We start from the raw sequence: 17,403 nt of genomic DNA on the forward strand, positions 1-17,403 counted from the left end.
GGGGGAGGGACAATGCTATGACTCCTGGTGGCAGTGTTATCACTAACATTAGAAGGCTGCCCATCCATCAGTGGGTTTATCTATGTGAACCGGGGGAATCAGTACTTCTCTCATCTCCTAGAGATAAAGCATGTCTCTCGTCAGTCACCCTTCAGGGTTCATCCATCAACCTTGTATTGCCATCAAATTTTCTCTCTAGAGTTCCCAATAGCGGGTGTTTTCTACCATTGATTCCGATTACTCTCCCATAATCAACTGACTCTGATATCAAATGATATACTAGGAACATGGAAGAAATGGGTGCTTCTGAAGAACATATATTTAATTTTTTCTTTAATAGAATTCTTGTAATGGACCAGATTATTGCATAATCTGAAAAAAGGAAAGAATAATTAAGGGAGAGAAAGAGAAAGGAGGAAATTGCATTAACTTTTCAACTGGACTAGCATTTACTCTCCATTGGTTTTAAGGAAGTCAATGGTAGATATAACTAGTGGCTCAAAATAACAGCCTAACTACGAGGGAGCACGTGCATTGCTTGTCAAGGTTCGAGCTTTTGATTTGAATTGAAATTTCACGAAGACTTAGATAATTATGTTTTTGCATTCATCTGTATGAGGTGTTTAGGATGTTAATTACCATGGAAGAACATATGAATTTTTTTTTTTTGAATAATTTAACTAGCTTGACAGTAAATATCAAACTGAACTTGTTAATTAATTTTAATTCCTAAAAAGCATAAAATGGTGTCAGATATCATATAAATTCAAAGAAGGAAGTTTACGATCCTTAGAGGCCAGTAATGTGACTATAGTGAGGTAACAGATTGTTTGGTTATTGATAAAGGATGATAAATTGTTCGATCTTTAATAAAGGGCCATGAAATGTTTAAATCTTCTTGTTTCTTTAACATTAGTAGCTAAAAATCAAGTATACAAAATGAAAGTGCTATATAACTTAGGAGTGATATTGAGAAGCTATGTTTCTAGTTTAAATTTGTTCACAATTTTATACTTGATCTCTTTGAGGAACTCTAGCAGTTTGTCATGTTGTCCCATGGGTATATAATTGTTTGATTATTGATAAAGGGTGATGAATTGTTTGATTAGTAGTAAAACGTCATAAATGTTTAACCTTCTTGTTTCTTTTAACTTTGGTAGCTAAACATCTGGTAGACAATGTTGAAGTGGACTCTAACTTAGGAGTGATATTAAGAAGCTATGTTTTACGGTTTAAATTGGTCGCAGTTTTATACTCGATCTCTCTCTAGCAGTGGTCATTTTACTCATGCATATATATGCTGGAACTTAGTGTCATTACTGAGTTGGAGCCTGTATAACAAAATATGATGTCTCAGCAAGTTTTGAGATGAACTTGATGTATCATCTACTGATTTCTTGTTTAGAAGAGCCCTTTTTCTTTCTTTTTCTGGCGTTGGGGTGTAAGAGCACATCATGTCTATTCCATTTTATTGCTATGTGACTTCCTGATTCTTATTTCCTATTCATTGGATAAAATGGATATAAACAACTTCCATTTTCCTCAAATAGATGGTGAGTGGAACAAATAACAAATAATTACACAGTAAACCTTCCAGAAACCACTAATCTTGCCCAATCAATTTTTTTCCAAATAATTTTGCCCATTAGTTTTCGAAAAGGTAACAAGTTTCAAGGAATTCTGTTTTTCCTTAAATGAAAAGACCAAATATCAAGGAAATTCCAGCCTCTTGTGTCTCCTTTAAGCACATGTTGAAGATAAAACTTAAAATATATTTTATTGAAATGCATATCATGATGAAGCATTTTTTTAGTGAAATGCTCAACTAATATGCATGATAATTAAAAAGCTATAAAAAGGTGAAGAGGAAAGAAAGAATTAACAGCAGCATTTCCCTCAGGGCTGGGGGGCAGTGGCTGTGGATTGAAGCAGGAACTTGTAAGTTTACTTTTGTTTGTGGCAAATCCATCAGTAGAAACTAATTGAGGGCCTATTAGCTACTTAGCTTAGATGCCACTAAAATAAGTTTATAGTAAGCTGAGAAGGACCTGAAAGTGTGCTCTAAATGGAAAAGCACACGTTGCTGTTCCTTGAACAGTGTTACTTTATGGTCTATGTTTAAGCAATGTCGACAATTGTAACTGGATATATGAGAGGCAATTGCAAAGAGTTCTTTCTATTCACTACAAAAGTATGGATAAGACTGTTATCTTTTATGTTCTTTTACTTGGTAATCTATAACTTCTATAACACACTCTCTGATAGTATTCAAACAAGATGATATTGCTGAACCAGTAACTTGGGAATTTTCTTTTTCTCTTTTTCTCTTTTTTTTCCAGTATAGCTATCCAAAGTACAATTTGTAAAACATTCTACATTGGCACATCTCTTTGGATTAAATAATAAAGTGCTCCTCTGGCATAGTATACCATGCACAATCCATTTGAAGGGCAGTGCTTGTGGCTGTGATAGTGTGTTTCTTAAACTTGCTGCTATAGTAATGTTTCTTCATCAAAAAAAAAAAAAAAGAAATCTTCATCAAAAAGTAATGTTTCTTCATATGATTGAGCTCAAGTAATTCAACTTATATGGCAGATTTCTGGCTGGAAAATCTGGTTTGAAGGGGGACTAAACTCTGAGATTTTTTATGTATTTATGCATGTATGATGGATTATTTGTGTATCCAGTATACATAACATGTGTAGAAATTAGTTGCTCAAAATGCTTTCACTTCTCTATCCAGGAAGGGGACTAGTTAAGTCTTGGTTGCATGGTACTTGGTTTCACGTAAACTTCCACCGGATAAATTTTTACATGGATAGAGAAGTTGCACAGAGGAGTTCACGTATACTTGTCCTAGTATACGTTTTCTTGAGTGGTTCATGTGACACTCTGTCCAATAGCTTTTAAATGCATTTGGTACAAGTAAGTGCAGTAATTGAGCTTGGAAGTGGACTGCACATGATCTAGAACATTTAGATATAAGGCCAAAGTAAAATTATCTTGCATCTCAAAACATAATATATACCCAGAAATAATTGATTTTGCATTCAATTGTTTGCTCAGCTATACTCGTAATGTGCAACACATGGTAATACCACTCTTTTTAGACATAACAACTACAAGATGGAATTATTTTGACATCTTCATATCCTGCTATCTTTACACTAACTGTCCCAGCAAGTCAGTCTGTCGGAGAGCTATATGGAGCTCTTAAGTATGAACTGCCACGTTTTGTTTGGGTAGGAAAAATTGGGTGGGAGTAGGGGGAGTAAAAAAGGAGGTCTGGGTTTTTCTCTTGGTATGGAATTCGTAGAGAGTGGAATAAAAGTGAAGGGACTACTACCCTTTCGTGCTCTTTTCATCCCCCTCTGAAGCTGATCAGGATGAGAAGTATCTTTCTATTTCTTTCCTTCCAACCCTACCCAACAATTGGAATAAAATTGCGGTAATCCACTTGAAGGAAGTTAACCATTGAGTGTCTCTCTCTCCTTTACCATTCCCCTTATCTTCATGGAGTTTTACAATGTGTCTTTCGCTTGGGATGAAGCCCAAAGTGCAATCATCACAACTGACGTTTTGAGGAGTGTACATGTTTGACAGCATGTGTGCAAAGTGCAAACATTATGGAAGCAAAGGATGCAGATTATCTAAATGTTTCACTGTAATGTGGTTTCACTTTCTTCTTTTTTGGTCCTTCATTTTGTATCTCTTTGAGGTCTAATGGCTTCTATCCTGATGTTAAATCTGAAGAAAAAGAAGCTCACATGTTTTTTTTTTCAATAGTGAAACTCAGTCTTTTAATAGTTTAGAAAATGTTAATTGGAAGATTACCTTTTCTTCTGTATATTGTTGGAGAAAGGAAAAAAAGGCCCTCATTGTGTGGATGTCTGTTTTTTTTTTTTTTTGTTATGTAGAGCCTTGTGCATCTTTCATAGTTCCTTTTCAGTATTCTCCTTATGCCTTATAATGCAATGACATTAATTTGTCTAATATTTACCTACAAGGAAGTCAACAATTTTGTATTTTTAAGATGTACTAGCATTACAGTAAAGTTACCCCAACGTCTTGGATAGTTTATATAGAATTCAGTAAACATAGCCTTTTGCTGATTCGTTTCTCTCATTTTCTTCCCCTTTCCTATTCCTGGTGGGTTCTCTGCTCCTATTTTTTACAGCTTATCTGTGTTAGTATATCAAGAGCATTACCTAGGTACTTAAAGAAGAAAGACATGGCAATAGTTGAGAATTGAATTGGAGAGATAGGTGTGTCTGATATCTATCTAATGAAATCTTCTTACTTCATTAAAAAAATGTCTGATTGTATGCTATGCTTATGAAGCCAGATGCTTCTGAAAGACTCCTTTGTAAAACACGGCACATGTTGGACATGCAAGGGACGTGCCCATCCCACAATTAATCATCTTTAGAAGTATTTTGCATTGTTTGACAGCACTGTCATACTTGTACTGTCAAAATTAGATCTTCAAATATTTTGTGAACTGGTTCAGATAGGATAGAATATGAGGATCATCCATCACTTCCTAATTATGTGGAAGGGAGATCTATCTAATCAGATTGATTGCATAAAGCCTGTGATAGCAATGCAATTCTAGTTATGTATGAGAATATGTTTCTCCGTACATGCTTTGTTATTTGATATAGTCATGCATATTGTATGGTACCATTAATATGGATCTCTTATCAAAACTATTCCATGTAATGTTGTTTCCTAAACTTCAAAGAAGTCTCATGTCTGGAAGTTTCTGATTATGTTTGCTTATAGTTTTGGATATATCAAGCTGTCCTTGGGCCTCAAGGGCCTGACCCTTCTGCAGTAAGAAGATAAGATCCATGTTCAGGAACTTTTTAATGAAAAAAACGAATTTTTATTTTTTTTGGAAAAAAGAAGAACGAATGGTGAGCTTTATGGTTTTCTATATTGTCAATTGTATATTCATTTTTCCATATCCTTATAACAGAGTAATAGTTCCTCTTCTTATTTAAAGTAGTGGGGGTTAATGTGCTTTAGGATGCAACCGACTTTCCATGTGCTTTACAAAATAGTCAACAAATTCTCTGCTCTGTTATTTATCTTGCGAAAAATGCTTTTGATGTAACATCCGGCGTTTTTCATTTCATCTGTCAATCTTTTCAGGTCGAGGAGAGAGTTGCAGTAATTTATTTGCATGCCAGTCCTCTTTGCTATCAATATCTTTTTCCTTCCAATTTTCATACATTATTTGCATGATGACCAGTTTACCATGAAATTGGCTGGCACTTCATCTGGAAACATGCCCACTCTTTACTCCATGGACGTGTCCACAGATTTTGTTCCGATGTCTATATTTTCTGAGTCAGCTCAAGGTGAGGACCTCTTAATGGTTTGACAGCTGTATCTGTGAGATTATTTCACATCATGCTGAATGAAAATTCTATTTTGTAGGAAGGCTTTCTGTGGAAGGAAAGATATACCAAAAATTTGATATGAAGCCTCATCATGAAAACAGTGAGAACTATGGAAAATTATGCCGTGAAAGGACCAATAAGTACATGACTAAAACTAGACAGATTCAGGTACAGTTACACCTTTTTCCTGGTTGGATGTTGGCTTATTTGTATAGCCACTTTGATGTTGGATATATTGATTTCTTATTTTTAGTTGCTTTTGAACCTGCTTTTTTCTGATTCGCAGGTTATTGACAACGATAATGCCAAACATATGAGGCCTATGCCTGGACTTTTTGCTACTAAGGCTTCTGGATCTGCAGTAATTTTCAGCTTCTAATGTTTAATCTTTTGTGTTCAGCATCTAATGTTGTGGCTACATAGGTAGAACATATGAATGTGATCAAATTTAGGTCACAGAGTTAAAATAACCACCTTTAATTAACAGGAAAAGAAGAAGGTACCAAGTAAGGGATTAGAAATGAAAAGAACAAGGAGGGACCGTGATGAAATGGAAGAAATCATGTTTAAACTCTTTGAGAGGCAACCAAATTGGACACTGAAACAGCTGGTCCATGAGACGGACCAGCCTGAGGTATGTCTGCTTAGAGCTCAATTTCCCAATTGTTACTTTGCCCCTCTTTTAAAGTATGTCGTCTGTCAGTTGAGTACTTAGATGGTCTAGATGGAAGCGCTGGATCTTGTCTTGCACAGTTGCTTGCTTATCAAAGTACTAAAAAGCTGTTGAGCATCGTTTTCTGTGTGTTCTTGTGATTAACCTTAATTTAGATTTTATGCTTGCTTGGCTATTTTTGTTACAGCAACAACGGCCTACTATTACGCCTCAGTCCCAAACAAGTTAGTCGGCTATATGAATCCTCACTGACCATATTGCTTGACTATTTTTGTTATTTATTTATTTATTTTATTTATTTTCACGAGAAGGATTTTTTTATCAGTGGTAAATAGAGCAGAGGATTAGAGATGTCCTTAAACTAAATAAAATATGTTTATTAACTGGATCTTCGAATCTCACTGAAGATCTGGTGGGAATTCCTGTAAGAGGCCTATTACCATCTGCTTGTGAAAGACAAGAACACAACTTTAATCCATATATATGTTGTTTTAAGAGAATTGATACTGAAGTATCCTGTTATTCTGCTGCATTGAAATAGACCATCAAACAGCTATCATAGCTCCTCTTTAAAAGGTTATTATCGTTCTTGCTGTGACCGGAATCCATATATACATCTCATGGTTTTGTTGAACCTTGTCAAATACTCAAATTCAAGTTACTTCAGGTGTACTAGATATTGTCATTTGGATTAATATATCACCGTACGCTGATATTGTCATATGGATTAATATATCATCATACACCACCAGATTCAATTATTTTTAGTTGCTCCAGTTGAAAACTTGGTAGTGTAGCGGACTATATTTCTTTGCTATAGAGGCCCTATCCTTGAGCTGAGGGTCTATATGAAACAGCCTCTCTACCTGCCCAGGTAGGGATAAGGCTGCATACACACTACCCTCCCCATACCTCACTTGTGAGAAAACACTGGGTATGTTGTTGCTGTTGCTGTTGCTATCGAGGCCCTATCAATCTCCTAGTACTCTGTCTGATTCTGTTGGATGCAGGACATCTTTATCTCTCATTCCAGATCTCCATCCCATTTATGGTTTAGTCCTTCAAATTTTAAAATAGCCTTTCTTGTTAGTTGCTGATTGTCTGCACTATTATTAGTTAATTTTTATCAAGCAGGTTACTTTCTCTTTTACAAGGTTTAAGCGTGGTGTGGGGCCCTACAATAAGGATGCACTTGCTTTTAATAAGTGCCTAGGAGTAAGAATAGATTAGTTAGCTTTTTGGGTTATGCGGACATTACGCATGAGATGATTCATGCATTTTCCAAACGACATATAAATCAAAATATTGTTTGGGCATCCTCAAGGAATGGAGCAATTAGCGAATTATTAGAGATTATCTTGTTTCATCATAGAGATAGGTATCCGTGTAAGGATAGATGTGATATATAGATAACTCTTAATTTGTCTTAAAAGTCAAGTTTTAAGTATTTGAATGAAATTGACCTAAATAGTGGGGAATGGATATTGAGGATCCATATAGCCGACAGAACTAATTTGTGATTGAGGAGCAGTTGATTGATATATTATATAGTTGTTGCTTAGCTAGTATTAAAGCTCATCTATTGGCACTAACTTGTCTAAGGCAAAAGCTTAATAGAGTACATTTTCACCCGATAAATGTTTTCAGATTGTTTCCAGATGTAAGATGTGTTTGGTATGGTGAAAATATATTTTGGAAAATGTTTACCACTTTTCCCATATTCGGTTGGCCTAAGATTACTTTTCCTTAAAAAGCTGGAAAATAACTTCCCTGACATGCTAAGGGAATTCATTCTCCCAGCACATCTCAGGTGCTACACATGCTCATAACTTCCGACTCATCTGCGTTGCTGAGTAGTTGCATATTCTTAATTTCTGACCGGGCCATGTGCATAACTTCAGTTTGCTCTCCTTTTGTACTTACCCCCCCCCCCCCCTTTTCCCCAAAGAAAAGAGATACTCCAAAACCTGCAAGTTATAATAGTTGCACATTTGTGTAACATCTCCCTTCCTACCTATATCAATATTGCAAGAATGGGCTTGAATATTTGTTGTACTAGTTATCGTGCCTGGATTATTGTTGCATGAGAATGATTAGCAGAATTTAGTCTTTCATGTTTTTTCTTCCATTTAACCTAGTTGTATTGTTGCAGCAATTTATGAAAGACATGCTCAAACTTCTCTGCATCTACAACAATAAGGGCGCGCATCAAGGCACTTACGAGCTGAAGCCTGAATACAAGAGGTCAGAAGACAAGCCTGATTGTTGATTATTCATAGCATAAGCTTTCTTGTCAGGAGCCTTGGCCATCAGCCAGGAGAAAACACCAATTGTTTCAGCTTGAAGACACCATTCTTTTTGTGCATAAGATCAAGTTTAGAGAAATCCTATGGTTGTAATAGTATATTTGCTTTATTCAAATCAATTAAGTATCTTCTACCTTTAGATTGCTTATCTTTTCAGCAAACTAGAATAATAGTGATAGAAGGAAAGCCGCCAGAAACGAAGCATATACTTTTGGAAAAGGGAAGTATCTGAAAATCATATAGACATTCACGTCACTGGACAACTATTCTTTGCTGGCAGACTTGGATCTCACGTTGTCAACTTTGACTTTAAGCTAAATATAAGGAGTACGTTCCTCGTTATTTAGCCCATTGAGATGGGGCACAAAAGGTGGACATTAGGTAATAGGTATGAGTAACTTGGGTTGAATTTGGCTCTTAAATGTTTTGACTTTCGTGTTCTCTTGCCAAAATTTTGCATGAAGATTCGTGGTTAGTCCTCTTACCAACTTTGACAATGTCCTTGATATCCCTTCCCCCCCCTTACCCCCCCCCCCCCCCCTCTTTGCACGTATGAAGGGATTGGGTGTTTGTAAATTTGACCAATTCTCTAGTTGCGAAGTTTATTTACGAACAGTCAGTGCGAGTCTGCGAGAGACATGCGCCAAAATTCGGCACAAAATGTTGAAAATTACAGAATTGACATTTTCCAAGCAAAATCTAGAATTCTTGGAACATTTGATATTCAGATGAACCACATAGTAACAAGGCAATAATGCTGCTAGCTATCAAAATATCGGATTCATGTTTCAAAACACTACAAGAATGTGTCTTTAAGATAAATGTCAAAATAAACTAATTGTTTCACTATTATTTACAGTCTAAATATATGAAGGTTATGTTTCTTTAAAAGTAAAATAAACAATCAATTACAATGTCAAAAGACATGTTAGAGCTCGAATGTTTTATTCATGAAATGAGAGTATTGTCTAAGTCATAGGTAAAAAATAAATCAGATGGTCAACTTTGTTCGAGTATTTTAAGTATAGTGCCATATACTATATTTTATTATGTTAATGGCTTCATATCATCTCTATTGTTCAGGTAGTTGACCTGTCACATTAGCGCAAATATTAGTTGGCCATCTGAAATTTTAATTTAGAGAAAATTAAGACTTTGGTAAACAAACCCGTTTGTTGAAAAAGGGATGAAACTTGCAATATGATTTGGTGTGTCAATTATAAAGCTTATTTGCACTGGCGGATGCAAGATTTCCGCCAAGGGGATTAAAAAAAAGCGAAAAATTAAAAGAGATTGTGGCTAGTAAGAATTGAACCCATAACTTTACAAAAATTTTGAACCACCTTAACCATTAAACTATGTCTATGGGTTGAATCAAGGGGATTTAAAATATAAAATATAGAGATACAAACTAGATTTTGCCTTATATACACAGTGTAATTTTCCGGCCTAGGGGGTTGGGGAGCCCACTTCCCCCCCTGCTTACAGAGGCGGAGCCACAGTGTCGGATGCGGGTTCGACCAAACTCAGTAGCTTTGATTCAAATTATGTATTTGTCTTAAAATTTTCATTAAATATATATAAATTATTAATTTAGAATCGAGTTACTTAAAAATATTAGAATCCATAACCCATAAGCTTGAAATCCTTTGCCTGCTTACTTATCAACTCGGGGGAAGAGTTTCGTTTAATTACCAAGTGTGTATGAACTCCGTTTATTGAGTTTCCTATGAAATTATTAGATGGACGAATAAGTAGTTGTTCTCGTATTAGTTTGCCAAACTTACAGCTTGTTTGGATGGTTGTTACATATCGTTTCATAATGTATCGTATCGTATCGTATTGTATTGTACTGTATCGTTTGATGAATACAATGTTTAGATGGATTGTGTCGTTTTGCCTTCGTTTCATGGTATCCTGCTCCAGTAATATGATGAATAAATTTGCAATATTATAAAGAAAAATTATGATACGGTATATAAAAAGGTAGGGTAAATGATAAAATAAAATTATTTAATAAGAATAAAGGGTGAGATTGAGAGAAAAAGACAAGGTAACGACGCGACCACACCAAATCGGTCGTTACATAAAGTGGCACATTTCATCGTTACGTAACGACGAATTTAACGATACAATACAATAAAATTTAAGTAACAATCAAAACAAACATTGTATTTAAAGTAACAATACGATACAATACAATAGGTAACAACCATCCAAACAAGCTGTAGTGTGCCTAATATTTTCCAATGGCCAACTTAATAAATTTACGAATTCATACTATCTACTATCTAGCACACTACCTACTACATGATGCTTTTCTAACCTACTGGATTAAATTTTTAGGCAATGCATTCCTGAGATTTTGTCTCATGTTCATTTTCTAAGCTAAAAGGGATATTTTATTTTGCAGGGAAAAAAGTTCAAAAATGATAAAAGTAATATATATGTCCCATTTCTCGACAAGCTCACCTTATCCTTGCTATCTATTCAAACATTTACTCTTGTCACAATATCTTATATTAAAGAATTATTGAATTAAATGTGTAGGAACTTCCCTCCGTATTTTCTTTAAGTAGGTGTTTCCTACATTAGTATACACCTTTACCTTTTTAGAAGGATTAAACAATTTGAGATTTTATTTCTTGTATTTTTTCACATGGTTATAATTTGACCAAGATGTGGAGCGACTTCACCTCTATTATAAAAAATAAAATATAAAACTTCAACAAATTATTGAAAAAATAATGCTTAAGTGGCAAGTAGTTTTAAGAAAGCATAAAAAACTTTGGTTGAAAAAGATTCCAATCAAAATAAACAGGTGTGTTTTTTTCTTTATTAATATTTCATATTGGATTATATTGTATAATTGTTTCGGAAAATTTAAGATCGCCTTCAAATTAAATGCATTGGTTTCATACCAAAACAAGAATTACGACACTTGAACAAATTTCTTCATCCATGAGCATGAATGAACAAGGGCAAATTACACTAATAATCCCCTCTAATATGACACTTGCAGATAATTTCTATGTATTTTAAAACAAAATAGTTACACCCTCTTACACTATGAAAATCCTTCACAAATATTTAGCTTGTATAATATTTTTCAATTTTATGAAACTTAAGAGGATAAACATTCTTGTTGAAAATTTCTATTCACATCTTTGATTAAAAGAGATTCTTTTTTTTTGAAACATTCATTTTTAAAATTCTTAATAGGAAATGACCATTAATTATATGAATATTTAGTGTAATTTATCCCAAAATAGTTTGACTATTTCAAAAAGTTTAGAGAGGTATAGGGAAATTTTCATAAAGCACTATCTTTTAGTAGTAATTAGCCATCTATAGATACCATTTGCTATATTACGGATTATAGATACCTTTTCTGTGGTTATAAGATGTATTTGATGTATTTAACCTATTGTATTCATGAATACAATAGCAAAAATAGACGTGAATCAGGGAAGTCCAGGCTGGACTGTCCAGCTAATCAGTTGTTGTATTCGAGTGTATTCGACTGTATTCATCGCGTGAAACATGGGATTACAGCTAGACAAATTACTGTATTCGACTGTATTCACGGCGTGAAACAGGGGATTACACTATTTTAAAACGGAAAGTGTATCAATTAACATAATAGACTCCTAATATAACTCAACAAACTCAATTATAACACACAAAATATGTATTTCCGGTTATAAAAAGATTTTCAACTGAAAAATATCCCCAAAACATAGCAATCTTCTGATAAATTATATAATACATCTGAATACATAAATTATATTAATTAAAAAAATATATGAATACATTCATGGCATATAGTGAGATAGTGAATACAATGAAATACATAGAGTACAACGGGATACATTGAAAAATAATGAAAAAAGATAGTGAATACAATGAAATACACGGAATACAGCGAGATACATTGAATTATAATGGAAAAAAAAAGACAATGAATACATGAAAATACAGCGTAATACGTTGAAAATACATTAAAATATATTAACAGAAAATCAAGTTGCTCAGCCCCAAACTCCGTCGTCTTTGCTCAAGAACAAACCCTAATTTCTGGCTTGTAGCCAAATAGTCCTTCCATCTTCAAAGATCTTGCACAACACTAATTGAACCGGAACTTACAGAATATTTAATCGAAACTTAATTGGATTCTTGTCTAGTTATCCACATGGAATGAAATCCAGGCATCAATAAAAGATAAATATGTGATGAAGTCAAGCATTGTAAACTTGGTGAGATTGGGTCTTCAGCGACGGAATACAGCGAGATAATCACCAACGATTTCGTGGATTTGCTTCAACATGATTGGATCTTCGGGTTAAAGTTTGTTGTTACTGTGCTGCTGGTCGTTGGATTTTTCAGTTGAGAAGATGCCGTTAGAAGGAGGAGGAGAGCGGAAATTTTAATGGGATGGGGGAAGAGAATGTGATGTATCAAAGTAGAGAGATAAAGAAAATAGTGTAACTGAATAGCGTATTTAGTGACTTAGGGCTAGGAGGTAACCAAAATTAAATATTTTGCCATAAATCTTAAAAGGTATCTATAGAATATAATTTTTTTAAATGATATTTATTTAAAATAAATAAGGTTTTATAGCAACGCTGGACCGGTATATTATGCTGGACCGGTCTCTATTGCAGCAAAATAGTGGCTATTTTTCATTGACTTGATAAACACTGGCTATTTTTGATTGACCAGTCCGAAAACTGGCTATATCGTGCTATTTTTACAAAGTTCCATATTAATATTATGATAGAAATGAAGTACTCAAATGTGGTTTTTTTCGAAGTTGTTACCTAAATCGGGCCACGACAACGAGAAATCAGAATTTCTTTGCAAGGAAAATAATTTTAGAAACTATTACTAGTACAATATAAAGATGAAAACAAAAAAAAAAATTACAAAAATAAAAAGAGTAATAAATCTTAACTGATAAATAAGGATAAATAATTTTCTTATAAAAAATCAACTCATATGTTTTTTCCCATTCGTTAGTATAAAGTCTTTGAACCTCATTTAGTTTCATTTTAGCTTATGATTTATCTTCACACAAGATCTGCTATAAAAGATTATTTATTTTATTTTCCAAAATTACTAATTGTATTGAGTATAATACTATGTAAATTAGGAGAACATTTTAGGTAATAATGTTGTATATAGAGAGTAAAGTAGTATATTAAGTATTTTCCTAATATATTCATTCCACAAAAAAGTAGGAGTAATAGAGTAGTTATTTATTATTCCTATTCCTATAAGCCGGCGTGGATCGTGTGTTTGAGTGTATTCCACATTGGCGTGTGTTCAACACGGCGTCGTTTGCTTTCTCTTCTCTTCTCCCGATCACCTACCCCATAAACTACTCCCACCTCTCCCTTTGAATTTGATCCTTTCCTTTTTCTTCTTCTTCTTCTCTCTCTCTCTAAATCTCTCTCTTTTCAGAAGATCTAATTTTTTCCTGGGTTTTCATAGTGGTTTATTATTAAGGTATGAATTGTTTCTGCAAGTTTTTTCTCTCTCTTTATTTGGCTAAAGTTTTTGGTCAAATTTGGTAAATTGGTATTTGACGCTGATCGTTGCTGGTTTTAGTATTGGGAAATGAGGGTTTTGTGTTTTTTAGCTGAATTTTGATCTCTATTGATGTTTGACTTGCATACATATCTTATAGCTGAAGCTAATTATTGTTTGTTTCGTTTAGCTCTTTGTTTTTAATTCTCGTTTGTGGGCGTTTTTGTTATGGTATTAGATATACTGTTATGTGAATTCTCATGAAATGGTTGTATTAGACAAAAAAAAATTGTACTTGTTATGGTTCTATGATACAAGGAGCAATGTGTGTTTGGAGGACTTAGGTTTAGTTTATAGGATTTTTTATGAGACTTTTATTCTAATAACTAGTAAGTTAATTGTACTTGTTTGTTGAAACAATAATCAAATTTTGGTGCTGAGATAGATCCCAAATTTTCTGTCTATAATATCTGATTTACTGAATATATTGGCCTCTTGTACTGCTGGACCTCTCCAATTTACGTTATACTATGTGTCCAGTGAGCTCAATGGATACAGTTTGTTTGAACCTCCTATAGTCATGATTTTTGCTAGAGTTTCAGTTGTAGGTTGCACATGTTTGTTTCAGATCACTCCCTTTCTAGATAAGGGAAAGGCATACTCTTTTATTGTTAATTTTTGCGTGTACTGTTTTCAGACAACAGTGTCAAGTTCTTTGAGGATGATGGTGTCACATTTAGGGGTCGTTTGGTACATGGGTTAAGAATAATAATCTCGGGGTAAAGTTTGGGATTAACTTTATCCCATGTTTGGTTTGAGGTATTAGCTAATCCCAGGATAACTTTTACACTAAAATGGCGGGATTAGTTATTCCATATAGAAGGTGGGATAGCTAATCCCATGGGATATCCCACCCCTGTACCAAACGACCCCTAGCTTTTTGATAGTCCTTTATCCTTAATTTCTGCGTATTCTCTTGTCAGATAGACTATTTTACATCAATCCCTTTAGATTTTTCCTATATGAATTGTACTTTTTTAACTCAGCTGTTATTTTGTGTTGCTTGTCTGGTTTACCAGTTTTCCTTAAGGAAAATCAGTAAAGGGGCTCTTCTAGGGATTATAGTTCTAAATGGATTTTAGTTGTGCTCTCCCCCTTTTCTTGTTTCTTAGCTTTGACTTCCTAAAGCATGATTAAAAGGTGGTTGCCTTTGTGATTTTATTTGTTGATCTTGCTTTCTCTGATAAAAAGGATATGTGGAGCTTTGGTTGCTTAAGTTTCTTTTCTAATTGTGTAGGTCGGCTTCATTTCCGGTAGAATGGATTTTTTCTTTAGGAATGTAAATGATGATTCTTCAACTATTCAGCAAGATATTGTTAGGTGCCCATTTTTGCGGAACATCAATGAGCCAACAAACTTTTCCTTCTCAAGCTCCATGGCTTTCCCACTTCCCGTAAGTTCTCAATTTTTGGATGATTTGTTGAAATAGCTTTTTTTCATATTATATTTGTTCAATGCTTTATATATTGATGAACTGTTCCTCCTAATGGGGTTCTTATTTTAGTATGCCGCTAAATTGTTGGTGGTTAGGCTGTTTTAGTCAAACAAATTAGTGTGAGCTCAATGTTTTCCTTGCATCTGCATAGGTACGTGAAGGGAAAGGTCCTATCTTTGAGGATGGTCCTAATTTTGACATGGCGTTCAGGCTTTTCCACGGGCAGAATGGTGTTGTTCCACTCTCAGGGAGACCATCCATGAAGCCCGATGCTGCACCTGCATCACCTAATTTCAACCCTCTGGCAGCAAAAGCAGCTACCATAAGCCTCTCGTCTTTTGGATCTGGAGGTCCTTTCGGTTTTGATGCATTCTCAGAGAAGTGGAAGAAATTGAACTCCAAATCAAATAAAAAAGACTCTTCTTCGAAGGTACATTTTGGTTTTACTTCAGAATCGTAAAGACCTTCATATTATAAGATCTTCTTTCATAATTCCTTATAAGAAAAAGATCTTTCATAATAGCATCGATGTTAGAATTGTGGAATTTAGAGTCGAGATTCTGCACCAAGCATCTTAAGCGATCATCTAACTGTAGATTTATGCCAAATATTTTATGACATGTATTTAGTGAAAATACTATCTTTGACTTTTGATCCAAATTAAAATTCTAATGGATTAGCCGTATGTCAAAATTGCTGAACTATTTGAACTCCAAAAATTTTGTCATTTCCATCTTTAAGGAACTCTTTATTGCTATCACGAAGAAAAAAAGAAGAAGAAAGATTTCGTAAATGGTAACCAGAATTCAACTTGATAACTTCTTTGCTAATTTATCCCTTTTGGTATTTCAGGGAGGAGACTCAAAACATGAAGCGCTAAGCAATGAGTGGTTGCAGAGTGGGAATTGTCCTATTGCGAAGTCCTACTGTGCAGTGAGTAATGTCCTTCCTCTTGTGGCAAAGGCTTTTCAGCCCCCACCTGGTATGAACCTCAGGTGCCCCCCTGCGATAGTTGCTGCGCGTGCTGCTCTAGCAAAGACTGCCTTCGCGAAGAACTTACGGCCACAACCTCTACCTGCAAAAGTCTTAGTGATTGGTGTTATGGGCATGGCTGCAAATATTCCTTTAGGCATATGGAGAGAACACACTGAAAAATTTTCGCCATCATGGTTTGCAGCCGTACATGCAGCTGTACCATTCATTGGAATGCTCAGGAAGTCTGTGTTGATGCCTAAAGCAGCCATGGCATTTACCATAGCAGCATCTATCTTGGGACAAATCATAGGCTCTAGGGCTGAACGATATAGGCTGAAAGCCGTTGCAAGTAAAAAATTGATTCTTACTGAAAACTCAACTCCTGCCAACGGTCAACTCATGGTTAATGGAGTTAGAGGTGGACACTGCGGTGAGATCGTTGATTGGAGCAAAGGTCCTCTGCAGATTGCTGGTCCCGCTTCAACAACCAGTGTATTTAGCTGATGCTTGGAATCTTTGATGTTGTAATGATATGTTTCATGAGGTCGCATTTGATCTGTCTTTTCTTAATGTTTCTTTTTATCAGCATACAACATTCGGCAATTGAAAAATAAAGGAGGGGTTGAGCATTGTTTCTCGTTTATTGACACAGTTGATATATTACAAAATTTGAGTGTGTTTTCTGTAGCAGAATACGTGAAAGTGATTTCCTATCTGAGCTTTGGTCTGAATGTCAAAGTTTCTGTGTTTAAGCTATTGTCAACCCACTTAACGTTGGAGATTCCTTAATGCAAGGGCAAATACCAGACAGGTTTTTATGAAGGTACTAGAAGTTTTATTCGATAGCATAATTGAGCAATTATGCAACTATAACATGTGCCGTAGTTTGAAAAAAAAAGAATTTCATTCACTTTATTTATTTATTTTAAATTCATTTTCAATGTATTATTTTTTACTGTTTGGTGCTACTGCTTTTTTCTTTTAATCCTTCTTTGAGCCGAGGGTCTCTCGGAAATA

The 17,403-nt window shown here is 34.7% G+C and overlaps 2 protein-coding genes across 2 annotated transcripts in view; both read left to right on the plus strand.

The window, feature by feature from the left end:
* Positions 1–8,819, plus strand: part of LOC109208869 (general transcription factor IIF subunit 2-like) — a 10,368-nt gene extending 1,549 nt beyond the window's left edge. Inside the window, exons 2-6 of the mRNA XM_019372025.1 lie at positions 5,258–5,366; positions 5,446–5,576; positions 5,695–5,769; positions 5,896–6,042; positions 8,234–8,819. Of these exons, the coding sequence (XP_019227570.1) occupies positions 5,258–5,366; positions 5,446–5,576; positions 5,695–5,769; positions 5,896–6,042; positions 8,234–8,350 (579 nt within the window). The 3' untranslated portion in view covers positions 8,351–8,819. The remainder of the gene's footprint in view (positions 1–5,257; positions 5,367–5,445; positions 5,577–5,694; positions 5,770–5,895; positions 6,043–8,233) is intronic.
* A 4,873-nt stretch (positions 8,820–13,692) lies between these two features.
* On the plus strand, positions 13,693–17,104 carry LOC109208870. The gene is made up of 4 exons (XM_019372026.1): positions 13,693–13,895; positions 15,214–15,369; positions 15,563–15,841; positions 16,264–17,104. The coding sequence occupies exons 2-4, from the start codon at positions 15,235–15,237 to the stop codon at positions 16,888–16,890; spliced, it is 1,041 nt and encodes a 346-aa protein (XP_019227571.1). The 5' UTR covers positions 13,693–13,895; positions 15,214–15,234; the 3' UTR covers positions 16,891–17,104.
* Positions 17,105–17,403: the final 299 nt, after the last annotated feature.

This window comes from Nicotiana attenuata, unplaced genomic scaffold (genome assembly GCF_001879085.1).
Source record: "Nicotiana attenuata strain UT unplaced genomic scaffold, NIATTr2, whole genome shotgun sequence".
NCBI classification, from domain to species: Eukaryota; Viridiplantae; Streptophyta; class Magnoliopsida; order Solanales; family Solanaceae; genus Nicotiana; species Nicotiana attenuata.

Excerpts from the sequence above, each read along its gene's own strand:
- LOC109208870 (XM_019372026.1), top strand. The coding sequence starts at position 15,235 with ATGGATTTTTTCTTTAGGAATGTAAATGATGATTCTTCAACTATTCAG. Across the intron at positions 15,370-15,562 it reads CCATGGCTTTCCCACTTCCC|GTACGTGAAGGGAAAGGTCC; the intron begins GTAAGTTCTCAA and ends GCATCTGCATAG. Across the intron at positions 15,842-16,263 it reads AAAAAGACTCTTCTTCGAAG|GGAGGAGACTCAAAACATGA; the intron begins GTACATTTTGGT and ends TTGGTATTTCAG.